At 38.1% G+C, this 22,842-nt stretch overlaps 1 protein-coding gene and 2 long non-coding RNA genes across 5 annotated transcripts in view; 2 read left to right on the plus strand and 1 right to left on the minus strand.

Annotated features, from left to right (window-relative positions):
* Window positions 1-10,039, plus strand: LOC103886305. The gene is made up of 3 exons (XR_002523389.2): window positions 1-265; window positions 7,979-8,074; window positions 9,998-10,039. It is a non-coding gene; the product is annotated as an uncharacterized LOC103886305 (long non-coding RNA).
* The window catches only part of LOC116272626 (zinc finger and BTB domain-containing protein 1), a 26,586-nt gene continuing 12,080 nt past the window's right edge, over window positions 8,337-22,842 (minus strand). For 2 of the 3 annotated variants that reach the window (XM_031661375.1, XM_031661376.1), the window contains one exon: window positions 15,931-19,403. In XM_031661375.1, coding sequence (XP_031517235.1) covers window positions 17,244-19,385 — 2,142 coding nt within the window. In that variant the 5' untranslated portion in view covers window positions 19,386-19,403 and the 3' untranslated portion in view covers window positions 15,931-17,243. Of the gene's footprint in view, window positions 8,688-15,930; window positions 19,404-22,842 lie in introns of those variants that run through there. The other variant, XM_031661377.1, reaches the window with a different exon arrangement.
* LOC110743793 overlaps window positions 22,243-22,842 on the plus strand; it is a 3,287-nt gene continuing 2,687 nt past the window's right edge. Inside the window, exon 1 of the long non-coding RNA XR_004181262.1 lies at window positions 22,243-22,504. This is a non-coding gene — a long non-coding RNA (uncharacterized LOC110743793). The remainder of the gene's footprint in view (window positions 22,505-22,842) is intronic.

Below are 22,842 nucleotides of genomic sequence, written 5' to 3' on the forward strand. Positions count from 1 at the left end.
CCCCCGGGAGGGTTAGCTCAATTCCTGAGGCTTTAAATGCAGTTCAGTGCTAGGGTGCGGACTCGCTGAGCACGCAGGGGCGGAGGAACTCATTCTGAGTTGGTTGCACCGAAGAACTACCGCTCGAGCAGCTTGTTTTCCCCCGCGCCGTCCAAGGGGAGGGAATAGGGAGTTGGCGTGGCTGGGGTAGGGGGTGAGGGCGGATCTCTTGGACGCGGATAAAAGACAAAGTTTGAACCAGCGGTCGGCCTCCTGGGATTTTACGGTGCGTGCTTCGCTGAGTCTCAGTGGTTGTGAGCACTCAATTAAAACTGCCTGTCTGGGGCCGGGCGCGGTGGCTCACGGCTGTAATGCCAGCCTTTGGCTTAACGCGGATCACAAGGTTAAGAGATCGAGACCATCCTGGCTAACAAGGTGAAACCCGTCTCTACTGAAAATACAAAAATTAGCTGGGCGTGGTGGCACGTGCCTGTAGTCTCAGCTACTCGGGAGGCTGAGGCAGGAGAATCGCTTGAACCCGGGAGGCGGAGGTTGCAGTGAGTCGAGATCGCGCCACTACACTCCAGCCTGGGTGACTGAGCAAGACTCCGTCTCAAAAACAACAACAACAAAACAAACAAACAAAACCCACTGCCTGGCGGGCGGAGAGAACCTGAGCCCAGGGCGAGGCCGACCGTTTTCCCGCGCCGCCTGAGGGCGGCTGGAGGGACGGCAGACGGGTGTGGCGGCGACTCGTCCTCCGAGGAGCCTACATTTAAACGCTTCCTGCCTCACTCTTTCTTTTTCCTGTTTGTCCTGCCGCTTTAAACTCTGGTTTCGCCTTCCTGTTCATTCCATTGCTTATTTTAGGTCGCAAGTGCTTTATCCACTGCTTTGAGTTCTTGACTGGAAAACCTGTAATATAATCAGTCAAAACCCACACGTTGAAACACCATAAAGTCAGTCAGTCTCGGTCACCCTGGCACACACGCGGTTGTGATCGTGACCTAGTCATGTTTCTGACTCCGCTCAATGGAATGGAATGATTTTCTTTGGCTGTGCTGAGGTTACTATTGAAGGCATAAACCCTCCGAGAAGATAGATGAAAAGGAGCGCGATCCACTTCCTCCTGTTTAACACGAATGTGAGGACAGATCTGGAAAATACCCTGGTACCGGGTGATAATCTGTAGAAGCAGACTCCCATATAAATAGGCTCCTGGACGGGCGCGGAGGCTCATGCCTGTAGTTTCAGCACTTTGAAAGGCCGCGGCGGGTGGATCACGAGGTCAGGAGTTCCGAGGCCAGCCTGGCCAACATGGCGAAACCCCGTTTCTACTAAAAATACAAAAATTAGCTGGGCGTGGTGGCGCGCGCCCTGTAGTCCCAGATACTTGGGAGGCGGTGAGTTGAGATCGCGCCACTGCACTCCAGCCTGGGCTACAGAACGAGACTTCGTCTCAAAAAAATAAAATAAAATAAATGGTCTCCAGGTGGATGCAAAGACAGCGATCACTTTACATAATATGTGTGGGGAGGCTGGGGATGTCCTTCCATCAAGCTTGAACGGGTACCTACTACATGGCAGTAAAAACCAAATGACATGGCCTGGTTTTCAGAGGTAGAGAGTCTAATAAAGCGGTAAACATAATTTAGGAGAAGCACTGAAAGCAAAGCGCCATGGGAACACAGGGAGCACAACCAGGCTGAGGGAAAAGTGCGTTGCTAAGGGCTACCTGGAAGAGGTGGCATGCCTGAGCCAGGAGCTGAAGTTCGCCAGCAAAGAGTAGGAAAGTCATTCTTTACATAGATTGCGTATGGGCGAAGATGAGAGCAGTGTTTGCTGGGGAACTAGGATTTCTGTACAGAAGATTAGTGTCACTAGAAGGGAGGGATACAGGCAAGCAATAGGCTCTTCGGGTGGATAGGATACATCTCAGAGCTTTCTGGGCCATGGTCTTTTTCCTGAGGCTTTGGGCTGGGAGCACCATCCTTTAAAGCAGGCTAGTGATGTGCAGCCATGTAAAAGCTGTATGAAATGGCGCTCAAGAAAAGCTTTTGTCAACCCAGAAGTTATCTGTGACCAAAAAGTAACGTTGACAGAATTCTATAAAGTCAGTCAATGAACATTTAAGATTATTTTATGTAGTGGTGTATATCATTTCCAGTTTTTAAGAACATAATTTGCTATTAATCGGTTAGTGTCATCAGTTAGTACTAGTTTTAACCATAATTCCTATCCTCTTTTCCATGAATTTGAAAAAATTTCGAAAAAGGAGACCTTTTAAAGAAAATACTACGAAGGCCGGGCACGGTGGCTCATGCCTGTAATCCCAGCACTTTGGGAGGCCGAGGTGGGTGGATCACGAGGTCAGGAGTTCAAGACCAACCTGGCCAAGATGGTGAAACCCTGTCTCTACTAAAAATACAAAAATTAGCCAGGCGTGGTGGTGGGCACCTGTAATCCCAGCTACTTGGGAGGCTGAGGCAGAGAATTGCTTGAACCCAGGAGGTGGAGGTTCCAGTGAGCTGAGATCACACCACTGCACTCCAGCCTGGGCAACAGAGCAAGACTGTCTCAGAAAAAAAAGAAAAAAAAAAGAAAAGAAAATATTAGGAAAACAAGGATAAAACCCAGACTTTTCTAATTGAAACTGTCATGAATTGTGAGTACAGATCTCTTGATTTTATTCTTGGAAATTCTTCTCTTTTGTGTAGTTTCGGGGTGGGGGGGTATTTGTTTGTTTGTTTTTTGAGACAGAGTCTTGTTCTGTCTCCCAGGCTGGAGTGCAGTGGCTCACTGCAACCTCTGCCTCCTGGGTCCAAGAGATTCTCATGCCTCACCCTCCCAGATAGCTGGGTTACTTATGTGCACCAGCACACCTGTCTAATTTTTGTATTTTCGGTAGAGACAGGGTTTCACTATGTTTGCCAGGCTAGTCTTGAACCCCTGACTTTAAATTGTCTGCCCATCTTGACCTCCCAACATGCTGGCATTACAGGCCTGAGTTTTTCTTTTCTCTTTTCTTTTCTTTTTTAGAAAAGAGGGAATTAGTGGGCTGGAAGCAATGCATATTCTTTGTACAACTGATGATATATGCTTAGAGATACAGTCTCAGCTACAACTGAAAAAAGAATGTGAGAAACACAAATTCTTTAGATCTCTTGCATTCAGTCAGCCCTCACACACTTGCTTCAAGCAAACCAAGATTGCAAAAGAGCAAGCAGGCCAGGGTTCTCACATAGAAACACTAAAATTAGAGCTTCAGAGGAATAGTTTCTTTTGCACAGTAACTGTGCTACCTCTGTGCCCAGTTATTACAAACACATCTTGCAATCTGACCACCGCATTCATCTTTAACACAGCTTTCTGAAACCACAGTAGCAATTATACCCGCATTTTCATTAGCCGTGTAGACTTTTTTCTGCTCTAATTTATGTTTCATATGTTCCATAGTTTAAGTGGCATCCTAAGATTTTCCCAAAAAATACACTGTATTTGTATTTTGGGGTTTTTTTTTTTTAATTTGTTTGTTTGTTTTAAGAGACAGGGACTTTCTCTGTCACCCAGGCTGTAATGCAGTGGCGGCTCACAGCTTGCACAAGCGATCCTCCTACCTCAGCCTCTGGAGTAGTTAGGACTACAGGCATGCACCACCATGCCCAGCTGATTTTTGTATTTTTGTAGAGATGGGGTTTTGCCATGTTGGTCAGGCTGGCCTCGAACTCCTGAGCTCAAACCATCCACCAGCCTCAGCCTCCCAAAGTGCTGGGATTATAGTAGTGAGCCATCGTACCTGGCCAATATTTTTTCTTTACATTAAATATGATCATGCCTTTTATTTAGCATTACTCATCGTGGGATTTATTCTAAGGAAATAATAGAAAATGCAGGTAGTATTATTTATGTTAATGATAATAGAAAGGAAAGGGTTTAAATATCCAAAAATAAGAGATTACCTAAATTTTAGTGCATGCATATGATGAATTCTTACGCAGCCATAAACATGGTCTGCAAGATTTTTAAAGACATGGGAAAATTTTCTTGGTATAATTAAGTGAACAAAATATATGAAACTTGTATCTTCTTATATATAGGATAATCTTATATAGATTTAAAATGCATCAAAATTAGTTATCTAGAAGGTAGAATTATCAGTAATTTTTCTAAGTTTCCTTACTGTACTTTTACAATTGATTTTGAGAACTTCACTATTAACAGCTATATTAGTCCATTTTCACACTGCTGATAAAGACACCCAAGACTGGGTAATTTATAAAGGAAAAAGAGGTTTAGTGGACTCACAGTTCCATATGGCTAGGGAGGCCTCACAATCATGGCAGAAGGCAAAAGTCACATCTTACATGGCAGCAGGCAAGAGAGAATGAGAACCAAGCAAAAGGGTTTCCCCTTATAAAACCATCAGATCTTGCCCCTGGACACCCCCAAGGGCTGTGGTACCGTCCTGCTTTCCAGTCCTTGCAAGGGCTGAAAGGTGTACCAGTATTTCAGCAAGGCCCAGGAACCCCACACAGCCACACCAAACCCTACGTCTGCTCCAAGGGGTGAAAGTTCTAGTGCACCAGAGGCCGACAGGCCAGCCGAGGCTACAAAAACTAACCTTGGATCCTACTCTCTTATTAAAAAGATTTTGGATGCTGAAAAAAAAGAAAAAATCAGATCTTACTCACTACCACCAGTTACATGGTAGCAGGCAAGAGAGAATGAGAACCAAGCGAAAGGGGTTTCCCCTATAAAAACCATCAGCTCTTACTACCACAAGAATAATATGGGAGAAACCACCCCCATGATTCAATTATCTTTCACCAGGTCCCTCCCACAACACATGGGAATTATGGGAGCTACAATTCAAGGTGAGATTTGGGTGGGGACACAGCCAAACCATATCAACAGTTGAAACAAAGTTTATTAGTCTTACATAGAAATTATTACTGATTTTCAACAAGTGAACTCACTCTTTGGCAGATTATAAATACTAGGGTGTTTTAAAGTATTTTTTAAATCCAAAGACTAAGGTACCACAAGATTAAATGGTGGGAAAAACAAGAGCTTTAACATATGTCAAATCCTCTGTAATTAATTCCTAGCACCCAGAAGAGTGCTTGGAAAGCAGTAGTAAATCACTAGCTTAGTATTTTACTATTAAAAGTGACCTGAGACACATTATTTAACAAAAAAACTGAAAATAATAACTTCATTTTTTTCTTTATAGTAGGAAGATACTCTGCCTACCTCTTATATTTCTGTACTAAATGACACTGCAGAGACCAAAAGTTGAAATAAAGTCATATCTGAAAATATTTGTACTAGAGATACAAAGGTGAATAAGATATGGCCTAAAACTATGTGCCTGAGTATTAGACCTGCCCTAAGGAGACTGAGCAATAATAAATTTTTGCAGAATTACTAGGGAAAAAAATGCCAAACTTGTGAATTTTCCTAAAATCCTCTCAATCTCTACACAGGCACAACCTTCACAAGGGTTGTAGATTTTCTTGAGGAGATAATGTTGGCCTGAAGAAAAGATGGAATAACAGCCTCTCATTTGAGGGCCCTTGAGCAAACTGCAGTTCAACTAATGATTATCTTAAAGATCTCTATAAATACTGCCATTTTATAATTCTTACAAAGTGCTGTGTCCCAAAATATTTCTTCACCTATCACTACAGGAAAAAACTTGCCATTTGTTTCTTTAAAGTCTTAAAAAATTCAGTCTTGGAGTTACAGTTAAGCTGTAGATACACAGTAGGCTGGGGTAAGACACTTCTATGCCTGGTATGGAAGGGTAAGAGACCTGAACCTGGAAGGCTTTTTCCAGAAGAGAAGTTAATCTATGACAATAGCAGACAAATTGTACCTACTTCAGCTTTTAGTGCTAACCTTATAGACCCTTGTGGAAGAGACTGAAATAATCTGGAAAAAGTGAGGCTGTCCTATACTTGGAGAATCAGATTCAATATGCAATTATTGTTAATACTTATTTAATTCTTAAACTGAAAAAAAATGAATTATACTGGCAAATAAGTTATTTCTCTGAACAGTACATTGTGTTTGTTATTTGAAAAATGAATTAAGCCTCCGAAAGAGCTGAACACTTTATCAGTGGATATTTATAAATAATTATTTCTTTGTGTATTAAGAAGGAAACCCAGGCCAGATGCAGTGGCTCATACCTGTAATCCCAGCACTTGGGAGACCAAGGCAGGAGGATGACTTGAACCCAGGAGTTCAAGACCAACTTGGGCAACACAGGGAGACCCCATCTCGACAAAAAATTTTAAAAATTAGCAGTCATCGTGGTGGGAATCTATAGTCCTAGCTACTAGGATGGCTAAAGTGGGAGGATCCCTTGAACCCAGGAGTCTGAGGTTACAGCGAGCTATAATCTTGCCACTACTTTCCAGGCTGAGTAACAGATCATTCTTCTATATTGAAAGAAATCAGGATCTGGCAATAAGAATTTTAGTTAATTCTCTTTGTGCACATCTTAAGCTACCTGAGAACATCATCTTAGCTATATCAGATACTTATTATTGTGGTATTAGAGGATGGAAGGAGTTAATAATTTTCAAAACTAGTAATTTTTTTCAATGGCCAGATTGAAAAAAATACAGTATAAATAAAAGTAATATACAGACAATTTAACTTTGGAATATAGAGGAGGAAATTTTATTAGGTAAAAACAATGGATTAAAAAATGTAACAAAAGTACTTTAACCCAATAATTCCATTTTATACTGTATACTAAAATACAGAAAATAATCACATTGTAGAATGCATTTATACCATTTATAATTATTATAATTCATTACATTTATAGTTAGTACAGTCAAAATTTAAGCCATTTTTATTTAGTAAATCTAATTCCACCAGTCAATCAAAAATTATTTGTTGATTTATTACTCCTTTGATCTGGCACCTTTAATTATTGGTAATATTCTTTTATTTTTCTTTTTCCTACTTATGTTTAGAAGTCTGCAGTTCTGTACACCTCCTCATGTTCCCAAAAGAGATTAACTCTAGGGTTTTTTAGACTCTAACACTTCCCTAGGCTTATTTGTTTTATTTCTCTTAAAGCAGTTGAATTCACATGTATTTGAACACTTCAGTGGGTTTTTCTCTTCTTTCTACCCACTATCACATTGCAATTAACTCTTAGATTTTCACTTAGTATAATTATTAGAATGAATATTCAAGTTATCCTACTTTATAGTGAGGGTTTTTTAAATTATGTAACTTCTGTACATACTATTAAGAATACTGCAAATCTCTGTGCTTCTTGTTAAAACATTGGAATAAATAGTCATAAAAATAAGCATTTCTCAAAATATATAACATCTTGATATTGCAGAAGAAACAAAATAATCATAAGGAATTGGTGGGGGGAGTGGGGAGGGATAGCATTAGGAGATGTACCTAATGTAAATGACGAGTTAATGGGTGCAGCACACCAACATGGCACATGTATACATACATAACAAACCTGCACGTTGTGCACATGCACCCTAGAACTTAAAGTATAATAAAAAATAAATAAATTTTTAAAAAGTAAGTGTTCAGCAGAAGAAAGTAAAAAAGAAAAATCATAAGGAATTGGGTACATAAACAGAAAGAAGTAAAACTACAAGTATATTCAGAATAAGGAAATAAAATGCATATGGTTAAGTAATGTGTATATGTGCATATATATGTATAAAACAAAGCATTTATAGCCAAGCTAAAATCTCACCAAATATTTAACTTCTCCATTAAAGATTTTTAAAAATCTGTTAACCATCGTTTCGTTGAATACTTAAATTTTATCTTGAAATTTGAAAGCTGAGAAGCATAGTTTATACATAAATATTGAGAATAAGTACTTTAACAGAAACTAATTCTGCCTTATTAGGTTATACTGCCAAGTTCAGAAAAAAATAATGTGTCTGATTTGTGGAAATCTACTACTATTGAAGTAATACCACTTCTATTCTCCTTCAAGTTAACAGATTTAAAAAGGAGTTTCATTAATATAAATGATCAAGATTGTGACTGGCATTTACAGTGGAAAAGGAAGAAGGGCAAGTGTTTTACTATAGTGAGTAATAACCAAATTATCCTGTTAAAATATTGATCTTAAATTTTTTTCTCTGTACCCATTACTTCTTACACTCTAAACTACAGATTTTTGGTGTAACTTTTTAAGTTGCCTAAGTACATTTCGTAATATTTAAGCTACAATTCTAGTGATTTTAAGTTTAGAATTATATATATCTATATAAATAGATTTGTGATTATGTCTCTTTATATTTGCAGTAGCCTAACAACCCCTTTTATTTTAGAAAGACCCTTGAAGATAATTAGCATATAAAGTTTTATTTTAGTATAGCTGTAACCACTGATGTTGTATGAATTTTCTAGTTACTTTTCTTTAGCAGATTTACACAAATATTAGAGAGTCACCATGAATCAATTTTGTTACAACAAAGTGATTCCAAAGTGATCTTTACTGAGTTTTCTTGGATCTTTGCAACTGGAACTTTTTGGGCTGATGAAGTTTGTCAGGAAGACAGAAAAGATGGTGCCACTTCAGATCTGATATTCCTGGGTCTGCACTTAAAGATTATCTGTTGAAGATTGATTCTTCCCCATGTCCTCTCCAAATTCAGATCTTTCACTTCTCCACAGGTTTAGAAGGCCCTATTTCACCACTGCCACACAGAAAAAGACAAAACTCAAGAAAAATAATATTACAAGTTGACTGCTCTACAAGATACAACATAATTCTTAGATCAGAATTTCTTGGCTTTGGCACTAGGCCAACACACTGTTAACAGAACAGAGCATGGAAACACAAGCATAGCCCCTAGAATTTAAATTAATTACTTCCTGAATGTAACTTGTACCGTTCAAATATAAGATGTTCTTATTAATCTATCAGTAGGACATATAAATATATAACATAAAAAAAGATAGGGGTCAGACAAGTAGAGGAAAGTAGGGAGGAAGGAAGCAGTTAAGAAGTGTTTTCCTTCAAATAAAATAATTTTACAATGTACTTTAACTTGTTAATGACAAATCTCTGATTGAAACATAAATCTAACAATTTTTTTTAAAGTTCATATTCTTTTTACTGTCTTCAGCCACTCTGCAAATGAAAATGAAGCATACACACACATACAAATACACACACAAAAGAAGAGGAGGGGTTTTTCTGCAAATTCCTAGGCTTATAAGCCTCCTAACCTGCCCTAGTGATTCTGAGTAAAATCGTATTTTTGGCAACAGTGCTTTGCCCTCATAATAAGATCCTTAATAAAAAAAATTTTTTTTTAATAAAATAAATTCTGTCTTAAGATGTTTTGCTCACATCAGGGAACATAAGCTTTTGAAAAAAAAAAAAAAGATGGTTCATAATCTGGATGCTTAGAATTAATGTTTCTATTATCTAAAAATGAGCTCTCCTGATTGTGTTTGATATGAAAAGTTGGTTTAAGGAGAACAAAAACACGTTAACTTTTTAAGTAAGTGGGGGCTTTGTAAGCTGTATAACTGTTCCTTCCTCAAAAAGGAGAAAACAAACTGCAAATTTTCTCACATAAAATTATTAATATCCCTGACTCTGATATGAAATAATCTTTTAAATTTTGGTCATCCTTTGGCCCTAGACATTCCTGTGTTTTCACTTAATACAATAATGATTAGTACATTGATACGTTCAGTTCAGAGCCAACTATTTAATTGTAATCTTCATACTATCTTTTTTGGTCAACAATTGAGACGGATGATGAGAAATTATAATGGCTTTCTGTCCCTTAGTGATCTGTGGTGGATTTTGATGGAAAGAATGAGCAATTTTGACACTACTAATTGACTACAGTGATTTGGTTCTCCTGAATAAGGAAACAATTTAAGTAGGATTTGAACTTCTTAATGCTAAATTCAACCAATTGTGTGCATATAAATGTGAGTGGTATTGTTTGTTCAAAATTAACATTAAATTTTTGTTTGTTTGTTTGAGATGGAGTCTGTCTGTCTCCCAGGCTGGAGTACAGTGGCACGATATCAGCTCAGTACAACTTCCATCTCCCAGGTTCAAGCGATTCTCCTGCCTCAGGCTCCAGAGTAGGTGAGACTACAGGCATGCACCACCACTCCCGGCTAATTTTTTGTGTTTTTAGTAGAGGGGTTTCATCAGGTTAGCCAGGCTGGTCTCGAACTCCTAAACTCAGGTGATTCACCTGCCTCGCCCTCTCAAAGTGCTGGGATTACAGGTGTGAGCCACCTGAGACACTGCTTCCGGCCAGAATTGGCATTAATTTACAAGCTGCTATTATCGTTTAGTTTATATTTAATGCTTAAATGATTATATAGACATTGTCCACAGAATCTTCACCATGTCATTCTTCTGTTCTTACTTGAAAAGTGACATTTGGCAGATGGTAGCCAGATCATTAAAGCAGTAGGTTTAACATAGTAGTATAGAAATCAGGTAATAGATGCATAAAGTTAAAATAATATTAAATTGAGGGAGATTGTTTCACTTAAACCATTAAATAACCTTTTTAAAAATTTGCTGCTAGGTTAGGGTGGTTATGCAGCTATGTGTCATTTCCTGAAATTATCTTTCATTTGTTTTATGAGTAAAACTGTCTCTATAAGTTTACCCTAGAAATCCATAGGTATTTTGGGAAATTGAATTATAAGTGGCTAGATTAACTAACTTTTGTTTTTAGGCAAACTTAGATTGCTCTATAAATCTTAATCAAATCAATCACATATGGTAACTGGGGGAGGGGGTTATTCTGCTTATTAGTCAAAGATATGATGAATTTATTTATCTTTTAAGACAGGGTCTCGCTCTGTTGCCCAGGCTGGACTGCAGTGACACAACCACAGCTCACTGTGGCCTCGACCTCCCAGGCTCAAGCAATTCTCTCACCACAGACTCCCAAGTAACTGGGACTACAGGCATGCACCACCATGCCCAGCTAATTTTTAAATTTTTGTAGAGATGGGTTTCGCTGTGTTGCCAGGGTTGGTCTCAAACTCCTGGGCTTAAGCAATCCTCCCAACTCAGCCTCTCAAAGTGCTGGGATTATGGGTGTGAGCCACCGTGCCTGGCTAAAATGATGAATTTCTTATCCACATCATCTGTTAAGGCAAAAAGAGGAAACTGGTTATTCTGTTATCCTGCTTTTTCTTGGGAATATTTATTTTCAAATGATTTGAGTCCTTCATCTCAACAGTCTCATAACCAATAAAAGGAAATGGAGATTGGTGGGAGATTAAAACATAAAGGACAGGAATAGGGAAAATAAGGGATGAAAAGGTCACAGACACAGAAATGTGGAAGTTGAATTCAAATTAATTTTTAATTGAGCACCTACTATGGGCCCCTCAAAATGGCTGACAGTACCACTAACTGTTTTAAATGAAGGAAAATCAAAAAATAACAGCATTTTTTATTTATTTCTAAAACATCATTCTTAATCAACCATTTAAATAAAGTTTTGTTTTCCACTCACATGTTTTCACATTATTCAGCATGTTACTTGGGTACCCACTATTACTAGCCACCTTACCAGGCACAGCAGTTGACAGATGAACAAGGAGCACAGTCTCATAGGAGCTTTATCACATGTGTTCCTAGGCTGAAAGGCCCTTCTTTATACTTCTTGGTAGGTGGAGTACAGGAATGTAGAAGTCAGAAACCTAGGTTCAAACTCCAGCTCTAATATATATAGTTTCTGTGTGATTTAGGAAAAATAATCTCTCTGAACCTCAGTCCCCCATCTGGAAAATTAGTATGATACTTACCTCATAAGGCTGTAGGGATTAATTAAAATTATGTATGTAGAGCACTTCACGGAGTATAGAGAGTGCTAAATAAATGGATGCTGAGGTTATTGACAGCCCTAGGATGGATGGATCATGGGTTCCCAAATATGGGATGCAATTTCAAGTTCTTAACACCAAATATAACCCTACTTGCTTTAGTTTCCTGGCATTCATGCTATCATCCCCAGTTTAGTGCACCTCAGGTTATCAAGGATGTAGGAGGGATTCTACAAGCATATGTTCCCCCAGAGCTTTTTGGTACCCTGCAATCCTAGAAGTTGTTGATGCTAGGATGCCTGGAGAGCACAGGCCATTTGTCACTGAGAAGCATATGTTACAAAGGAGATGGGAGTAGTAAGGAAAGTTGAGGAACTGATCAAAATAGATGAATGTCAAAAAAAAAAAAGTTTTCACTTTTAATTCATGATAAAAACCCAGTTAAAATTAGGTATACCAGATTTCTTTATTTTCAACCATGTGTGCACATACACTCAGATTTTTTTCTTTTGGTAGTGATTTGGCTTTTTGTTAACAACAGTGACACAAGTTTTATGTTTAATTTAAATACTACAACGGTTAAACTGGTTTTGGGTGAGATTTTCCAGAAATTTATTAAATACGAAGTTCCTTAACTACTGACTTAGAGGAATAAGTATTGTTTAACCAGGGAAAAAGTTGTCAACAACCACCAGCTTCTCTTCCTACTTTTTTAGAATATAAAAGATAGTATCTAAATTATTTTTTCCTCTCTCATCACTTACAAAAATCTCAATTATTTAGGCATATCCTTGGCATGTTCATAAAATTGTTCCATTAGGCATTCTATAATTATAATCATATTATTTTTAATCCCTACTCATTTCACCTATAATTTTCAAATGTTTGATTTTTATTCAATTCTTATATCCTGTTCATATATTTTTTAGCTATAGTAAAACATGATTTTTCATGTGTATTAATTTTTTTTTTTGAGATGGAGTCTTGCTCTGTTGCCCAGGCTGGAGTGCAGTGGCGTGATCTCATCTCACTGCAACCTCCACTTCCCAAGTTCAAGAGTTTCTCCTACCTTGGCCTCCCAAGTAGCTGGGATGACAGGTGCATGTCACCATGCCCAGCCAATTTTTTTTTTTTTGAGACGGAGTCTCGCTCTGTCACTCAGGCTGGAGTGCGGTGGTGTGATCTTGGCTCACGGCAACCTCCACCTCCTGGGTTCAAGCAATTCTCCTGCCTCAGCCTCCTAAGTAACTGGGATTACAGGCATGCACCAGCATGCCCGGCTAATTTTTTTGTATTTTTAGTAGACATGGGGTTTCACCGTGTTGGCCAGGCTGGTCTCAAACTCCTGACCTCGTGACCCACCCACCTCATCCTCCCAAAGCGCTGGGATTACAGGCTTGAGCCACTGCGCCTCACTTAATTTTTATATTTTTAGTAGAGATGGGGTTTCGCCATGTTGACCAGGCTGGTCTCAAACTCTTGACCTCAGGTGATCCACCCACCTTGGCCTCCCAAAGTGCTGGTGCCCAGCCTCTACTTTTCCTTTTAATTAGTGTCTTGACTGCTCTAGCAAACTTTTTTTTTTAAAAAAAAATAATTAGCCCCTCTGGAATTCTTTCTTCTAATTGAATTTTTGTCCATACTCAAACTGTTAGTTACACATTAAACATTTGCCATATACCATTTAACCCATGTGCGTCATTTCTAATTTTTTTCAGAGATGGAGTCTCACTCTGTCACCCAGGCTGGAGTGCAATGGCATGATCATAGCTCACTGCTGCCTTGAACTCCTGGGCTCTACTGGTCCTCTCACCTCAGCCTCCTGAGTAGCTGGGGACTACAGGTGCATGCCACCATGCCCTGCTAATTAAAAACATTTTTTTTTGTAGAGATAGGGTCTTATTATGTTGCCCAGGCTGGTCTGGAACTCCTGAACTCAAGTGATCCTCCTGCCTCAGCCTCCTAAGTAGCCGGAACTACAGATGCAAACCACCACACCTGGCCTCTCTGAATATTTTTACCTTAAAAACATGAGGGAGATAAAGACACATTTCTGAGTCCTAACCCACTGCTGCCTTGGTTGTGCTTTATTAATTTCTGAGATTCTTTTTTTTTTTTTTTTTGAGACGGAGTCTCGCTCTGTCACCCAGGCTGGAGTGCAGTGGCCGGATCTCAGCTCACTGCAAGCTCCGCCTCCCGGGTTCACGCCATTCTCCGGCCTCAGCCTCCCAAGTAGCTGGGACTACAGGCGCCCGCCACCTCGCCCGGCTAGTTTTTTGTATTTCTTAATAGAGACGGGGTTTCACCGTGTTAGCCAGGATGGTCTCGATCTCCTGACCTCGTGATCTGCCCGTCTCGGCCTCCCAAAGTGCTGGGATTACAGGCTTGAGCCACCGCGCCCGGCCTAATTTCTGAGATTCTTAGTCCTGTTTACTAAGTAATCGTAGAACATGCAAGTTGTATTGTACTATAATTGATGGCAAACTTGCGAACCATTCCTCTGGGTTTTCTTGCTGTGTAGAATAAAAGGGCCAAAGCAAAAGAGTCTCACAGTGTTCATGAGACAGAAAGAGAATTTGATTCCACTATCTATCTCTGTAGATTCTCCTTTCATTTTTATATTTGGAACCTAAACACCTAAGTTACAAAGGCAGAAGATCTGGCAGCTTCTACAAACTTCTTTCATTATCTTCACACCCAGGGAGGGCAAGAAGCAACAGCAAGGAATGACAGCTCTGCAGCTCTGCCCCAGGAGAGGAAGGAGATATGAAGGAACTGGGTTGGAGAACTGGGCTGGAGAAAAGTGCTGGATATTTTTCATTCTCCCTAATTTTAAAAAGCAAGTAGTCTTTAAGTTAACTTTTTGCCTTGATAAGGAGAACTGTACATTCTACTTTAGAGAAGCCTGTGCTTCCCTGTAGCTAGTTCCAAAACAAAAAAAGTATGTTCTGTGAAACATGAAACTCAGAAAAAAAACATTAAGGTGGCTCACACCTGTAATCCCAGCACTTTGGGAGGCTGAAGTGGGTGGATCACAAGGTCAGGAGTTCAAGACCAACCTGGCCAAGACAGTGAAACCCCATCTCTACTAAAAATACAAAAATTAGCCGGGCGTGGTGGCGTGCGCCTGTAATCCCAGCTACTCAGAGGCTGAGGCACAGAACTGCTTGATTCTGGGAGGTGAAGGTTGCAGTGAGCCAAGAAGTATGAGCAACAGAGTGAGACTCCGTCTCAAAAAAAATAAAAACAAAATAAAAAATAAATTGAGGTATGGCTTTCTAAAACTATAAACATCTGTCATGTAAAATTAGACAGTAAAGTTTATATATTTGCTTGCTAATTGTCAGCTGTTAGTACATGTCAAAACACTAAATTAAGCCCCCTTCCTAATGGAATAGATTATTCTTCAAAGACTGGTAGTATTTAGAAAAAGCCTTATTCTTTAATGATGGGGAAAGCCACTGCAAGAAAAATGTTGAAGTCACAAAAAAAGTGATCTCAAAGAAAATTATGTCCATTATGATACTATACACTGTAGTTTGGAAACTTGGTTTATCTGATCTCTTTATACTACTCTCTGATGGTCTCTGGGTTAGAGAACTTTTATCTGGTTCCTATCAGTAATATACATACCACATTTCATTTTAAGTTGGATTTCAAATTTAATTACTTGGTAAACTATTGTATCTAAGTAAGAGTAAGATGAATCACTTTTCCTGCTTTTGCTGTTAAAGTTTTAATTTTTGTGTGTATTCTACCCGTCCCCTGCCTATTTCCCATTATTTGAATTCTGCACTTGGTTCCTGTGCTGTTCCTATCCTTACTTAACACTTCAACATATCCCCACAAATCTCTGAGCTCACATTGTGCTCTAATGCTTTCAACTAAATCTGTACTCGCCAGTATGTCTCTCAGTTCTTTTGGCAACTTGTTCTTTTATGTAAATTGTATACAAAATATGATTTGCATACTTTAAATATGATGTGAACAAAAAGAGCAATGCTGTCAAATTAGTGTTCAGAATCACAAATTTATATTTTTAAAATTAGGAGTTAATTAAAATCCCTTTCATTATGAAAAGGGTACTACATTGCAAGTAACTCACATTAAAAGGCATTCTATTCAATAGATGTGTTTATTGTGGGTCAGTTTTGCCAATGTTTTAATTCACATGTAATTATGTAGACCCTGTGTCAGCAACAACTAACAATAATACTACTTTAACTGAAAAAAACGATAAACTGTTTCCATTGATAAACTGTGATTATTTTATAATCCTCGTTTTATAGTCTTTTACAGAAAAAAATGATAATAAATGGCGATAAACTGCAATTTGCCACATTTCCTCCAAACCTTAAGACAGTATAAAACACAAGACATTTTTTTGTGCACTCTACTTTTATAGAACAACCAGGTTTATAATTGATCTCTTTATTTTATTAGATTTATCAATATACATGGAAGCTTTCTCAAATCTCAAAATTCCAAAAGTATGTAATTGTAAAAAATCATTTTTTCCTTTAGATGTCATATTCTTAGAGAGCTATTAAAGTCTATTTATAAACAAAAATAATTGATAAACTAACACACTTTAGAAATCAGAATATTTTAAATTAAAATATTTTTAATGAATACAAGATATGTCTTTTTAATTAACTATCATAGTTAAATTTAATATCACAAAACAAAATGACTTATCCTCACTAATTTTTCAAGTGAGGTAAAGCCATTGGAATTTACACTTAATATAAGTTTTAAATGTGATAATTAAATGATAATATTTTATCAATTATAGGAAATATTCATTTATAAAAATTTCCTCAGGTCCATCAATCTTTTTAGGCCAAGTTTGAGCCCATGTCAACCTTAAAGGTTAGATTCAGTGCACCTAACTTGCCTAATAAGCTTGTCAATTTAAGAATGTGAATTTCATTAATAAGGGGGAATAAAGAGTAGTTAACTCACTAGAAGTGAATGGGATAGTTTCAAGTAATTACTTAAAGAATTTTAAAAATTTAAACAGAAATGGCCAATGATTCTGGGTTTAAAATTTCACATAACCTTAAAAAAAAAAAAAACAAAAAAAAACCCACATAGAAATAGTGAAGTCATCACCTTATTGATGAAAAACTAAAGTTTAATAGTCATTGAATGGGTAACAACCATTTGTAGTCTACATTTAAAAAGTAATTTTAATCATAGCTAAGAAAAACTAAAAACAAATAATTCTATTAAGAAACAACAAAAATGATAAACATTTAATACCTACATGTAGATACTTAAAATCCTAACAAAAATATTAAAGTTAAAAGGGCCTTGAAATTTGTTTCTAACAAATCATCTTATATAATCAATTCCTAAATAGCTCATATCCTTTGCTTTGGTGTTTTACCTGCTATCACCTAAACATTAGTACAGTAGAAAATCACTTAGGTTCTTTTCAAATGCTTGGCATTATAATGTGATCTCATATCTTTCCTCAAATTAAATTTTGCTCCACATATTCCACATGTATACAGATGAACATCCATGTGCTGCTCCAACTGTTCATTATTTGGGAATATCTGAAAGCAGACCTGGCATATAGTCTCACCAGCAGATAAATGAGAAATCATATGCCGTACATGGTCATGTTTTCTGAAGTTTCCTTGATCACAAATGGAACAGACATACCTGGCCATGCCTTTGTGCATATCATTGTGCAGTCGCAACTGACGCTCTCTTAAAAACTGCTTTCCACATGTTTGACAAACAAACTGTTTTTCCTTAGTATGAACAGTATAGTGTTCTCTTAAGTGACACCGCTGATAAAATCCTTTTCCACACAGATTACAAAAATGCTTTCGTCTGTGATCTCTTTCATTTTCTTCCATGATGGCACTCTTAAACATATCTTGATCTAAGCAGCTAGACATATGTTCAACCACTAGATTTTCAGTTTCAAAACGCTGGCCACAATTAGGACATCGAAAAGGGCAGGCAGAATGTTTAAATAACTGCTTTTTTTGGATACTGTTTATCTGGTAATGACTGTCCCTAAAATCATCTAGCATTTCAACAAACATATCTCTTATTTCGGACTGCTCATCAGGATTCTCTTCCAAGTCCATTTTCTCCTCAGTATTTCCTAACCCATTCATGGTCAGATCTTGGGGCTCACCACATCGCTGAGCATGTTCCTGAAGCTGCCTACCCTTTACAAGTATTTGTCCACATTTACCACATGCACAGATATTTTCAATGTGTTTGGCTAAGTAATGAGATGACAGGTCCTCCTCGGTTATTGTAAGTCCACACAGCTCACAGGATGCATTTTCAGTATCCTCTTGTACTGGACTGCTGTTGTTAGGGGGCCTCATATTCTCTAAACCACCTCTTTCATCAGCACTTACTGACATTCGAGGTTTTAGAGTTTTCCTGCCACTTTTTTTAATGCTGACATCTTCTTCAACATAGTATCTATAAAATGGCTCTTCAGGTTCATCTTCTAATTCATCATTGTCAGTGGATTCATTACAGTCTTTATCAGTAACTTTAATAATGTTAAAGTCTTTCAGTTCATCTGTAGGAATATCTTCTGGCTCCATCTTAATAATAATCCTTTTCCTCTCAGCAGCTCTGCTTTTCTCTTCGCTGGCTATTTCAGACTCCACTGCACTACTTTTTCTGCTTCCAGTGGTTGAAGTTGAATCATCAGCAGCCTGGCTTGTGTCTCCTCTGTATTTGTCCGTCTGTACAGAAAATGTTTTAGAAGAATCTTTTTCACTGAATTCAGCTTTGATGTTACTGTCTTTTCCATCTCTAATATCTACTATTCTATGGTAAGATCTTGTGTTTTGGTATAAATGTCTGTTAGTACAGGTCAGCACATGCTCATCTAATAATTTTTCACAGCTAAAACCAAATCCACAGCTATCACAGGTAAAACTCCGCCCAAAGCGTCTTGACACACGTTCTTTTGGAGTAGATAATTTGGACACGGAACTTTTTTTACATACATCAAATAGTGGCTCAGGAAAATTACCTAATTGTAAAGACTCTTCATCAGGCTCTCTATTATGTGGTGTATTTACTGTTGAACTTGGCTCTGCACACCACCTGTTGGCTTCATTGCCATTTCGAGCCACAGTATCTTCATACATTCTTACACCAAATATCATTTTGCTGTTCTGTTTGCTGGAAGCAGAAGAGGAACATTTTGAACTAGAACAATCTGCATCTTGGATGTCTTCTAAACAATCAGGAACATTGTACAGCTGTAGGTAGTTCATTGCCACTTTAAACTGCTCAAAACTGGAGGGAGCTGTCATAATTTTTCCTAAATACATAAATTGCAAAATGAGATCAAAACATTCTGCACTAATTTTCATGTTGCTGAGATTCAGTTGTGCAGTACTATGTTGATGGTTCATGAAAAACATTCTAAAATAGGAGCTACAGGCAGCTAGAACTGCCTTGTGTGCTTGAAAGTAAATGTCATCAATTGCAATACAACAGTCACAGAGAAAACCCCATTCTCTTTGGTTGTTTAGCTGCTGAAGGACGTAGCTGCTGTGGCTGGGCTTTGCCATCTTCTATTAATTAGACACCTATGTAAAACAAAAATATTAAAGTCAGACAAGATATAGAAAAGCACTTGAAAAAAGTAATTGTTATCATGATTTGTGACTTGCATGACTTTGCTATTACAATCAAGAAATTAAGAGCTTTCCATTCTTTATATAGTAAAACTCAACAATATATACTTGAATCATTATTTAAATCTGAAGATGAAGACATCCAGCCATTTATTCAGGTTTTTCAAATTGAACAAAGGCATCAAAAGCAAAAGACAGTTTTAGTTTCATTACAACTCTTGGGGGGAACATGTACACTAAATTTGAACAGAAAAAAAAAGACATTAATTTAAAAATACTTGAAGGAGGCCAAGTTTGTGGCTCACACCTGTAATCCCAACACTTTGGGAGGCTGAGGCAGGAGGACTGCTTGAGCTCAGGAGTTTGAGACCAGCCTGGGCAATAGTGTGAGACCTCATCTCTACAAAAAAGTTTAAAAAATTAACCAGGTGTGGTGGCATCACCTGTAGTCCCAGTTACTTGGGAGGCTAAAGTGGGAGGATCACTTAAGCCTGACAGGTAGAGGCTGTAGTGAGCTGTGTCGCGCCACTGCACTCCAGTCTGGATGACAGAGCAAGACTCTGTCTCAAAAAAAAAAAAAAGAAGAAAAGAAAAAAAACTCTTTAAGGATATGAGTAATTAAAGTAAATAAAACAGCAACTTAAACTGAAAGTTAACAATTAGATTGTAAAGTATTAAAAACTTACTAGATGATTAATACTAAGGAACTATTGCTCATTTTTTAAGTGTGAGAAAGGTATTTTCATTGTGTTAAAAAGAATCCTTATCTTTTGGATATACATACTTTAGTATTTACAGATGAAATTATATATCTGATATATGCTTAAAAATAAATGGGGTGGGTGTGGGCAGCAATAGATGATACAAGATTGGCCATGTGTTGCTAAAATAATCTATTTTTAAAACCCTATTAAGCCTGGGCAACATAGCAAGACCTCGCCTTAAAAAAAAAAAAAAATTGCCCGGCCTGATGATGCGCCTGTAGTCCCAACTACTGGGGAGACTGATGCAGGAGGATGTCTTGAGCCCAGGATTTTGAGGTTGCCGTGAGCCATGATTGCACGCCACTGTACTCCAGCTTGGGTGACAGAGCAGGACTCTGTCCCAAAAATAAAAATTCAAAAAACCTTATTAGGGCCAGGCACGGTGGCTCACACCTGTAATCCCAGCACTTTGGGAGGCCGAGGCAGGTGGATCACGAGGTCAGGAGATCAAGACCATCCTGGCTAACACAGTGAAACCCCGTCTCTACTAAAAATACAAAAAAAATTAGCCAGGCGTGGTGGCGGGCACCTGTATTCCCAGCTACTTAGAAGGCTGAGGTGGGAGAATGGTGTAAACCCAGGAGGTGGAGCTTGCAGTGAGCCAAGATCATGCCACTGCATTCCATCCTGGGAGACAGAGCGAGACTCCATCTCAAAAACAAAACAAAACAGAAAAACCTTATTAGATTATACAGAAATGGCACCAAACAAATAAGTTGGATTAGTGCCTTTGTCTTTTCTTGAATTATCGGAGAAGCAATAGGTCTATAGAGTTAGAATGTGTCTCGTGTTGCTCAACATGCTTTTCATGGTATAAGGAAGCGTGGGTTTATTTGAGAAGGTATTTTATTTATCCTGAGAGTGTAAAGTTTTCTTCCTTTTTTTTTTTAAGCAGGGTCTCACCCTGTTACCTAGGCTGGAGTGCAGTGGCATGATCATAGCTAACTGCAGCCTCAATCTCCCATGCTCAAGCAATCCTCCCGCATCCAGAGTAGCTGGGACTATAGGCGCATGCCGCCACATCCAGGTTTTTGTTTTTTTTTTTTAATTTTTTTAGTAAAGACAAGGTCTTGCTATGTTGTCCAGGCTGGTCTTGAACTCCTGAGTTCAAGCGATCCTCCTGCCTCGGGCTTCCAAAGTGCTGGGATTGTGGGTGTAAGCCACTGCACCTGACCTCTTCTATATATATATATATATTTTAATTGTTAAAAGAAAAAAGTAAGGCTGGGTGCGGTGGCTCATGCCTGTAATCCCAGCACTTTGGGAGGCTGAGGTGGGCAGATCACCTGAGGTCAGGAGTTCGAGACCAGCCAGGTCAACATGGTGAAAATCTGTCTCTACTAAAAATAAAAAAAGTTAGCCAGGCATGATAGTGGGTGCCTGTAATCTCAGCTACTTGAGAGAATGAGGTGGGAGAATCGCTTGAACCCAGGAGGTGGAGGTTGCAGGGAGCAGAGATTATGCCACTGCACTCCAGCCTGGGCGACAAGAACCAGACTCCATCTCAAAAAAAAAAAAAAAAAAAAGTAGCAAAAAATTCAAACATAGAAGCATATAGACTAAAAACATACCTCAGGTCACATACCTCTTTTCAGAGGTAACCCTTTCAAACACTCTGGATTATATACCTTCAGATCTGTTGAGATGCACATGTACATAGTTAGCATATACAGTACCTATGAGATGCCAGGCAAATAGTTTTGCTTTTGTTGTGTTTTTTAACCTAAATGGTATCATACTATATATACCTCTCTGCAACTATTTTTCTTCACTTAACATTAGACTTAATATGAGTGGGCATTTAAGTATTTTTAGTGTAGGGAGCTTTGGATAAGGAAGAAAGGAGAGGAAATATTAAAAGCACTCAAAATCCTATCAAACTATAAAGTTAAAATAAGATCAAATTTTAGCCTCAATTTTTAATCCATATACATAAAGCTTCAGAATCTATCTTCTACTTAAAAATAAGTTCCTATGCAATTTGACTGAACTTAAAAAGAACACGTAACAAGCTGTTCAGAGAAATGTTCACTCTTCAAGCTCTGTAGTAGTAATTTAAGGGTATCTAAGTTTACGTACTTCTACTTGCTTTTTATCCATTCCTCACAGATCATATATAGGTCACACACCCCTTTTACTACCTATATGCCCATCCTGCCACCTCTAAGACATAAAGTTCCATAGCCAGAGATATGGGACTGGTGAAATGAAGATGGCTTATGATGAGACCTGCTACCTTCTTAAAATTGCAACCACTGCACCTTTTCTGGAAGCCAGATCAAGTTTCAAGTAGGTACAATATTTCAAACCTCTGTAACTCAGGTATCTGTAAAAAGCTGTGAGGAATCATGTTCAGCATGTATCTAGATACAAAAAGCAATGTATGCACAAATATACTCATTAATGCGTTACTTCTAATTTGAATGCCTAGTAAAAAAAGGAGTTGTTAAGGTAAATCTATGCCCCAGAATTCACTGTCACATGGCAGTGAATTAAAAATTATATTTCTGAATGGAAACTACCAAAGTGGGAAAATGTTCAAGATGGAGAGCCAAATAAATAAACACAAGATACAAAATTATGTTAGAATTATATAAAACAAATCCACGCCACAACCTTATTCAAAA

The sequence above is a fragment of the Papio anubis genome, unplaced genomic scaffold (genome assembly GCF_008728515.1).
Source record: "Papio anubis isolate 15944 unplaced genomic scaffold, Panubis1.0 scaffold142, whole genome shotgun sequence".
NCBI classification, from domain to species: Eukaryota; Metazoa; Chordata; class Mammalia; order Primates; family Cercopithecidae; genus Papio; species Papio anubis.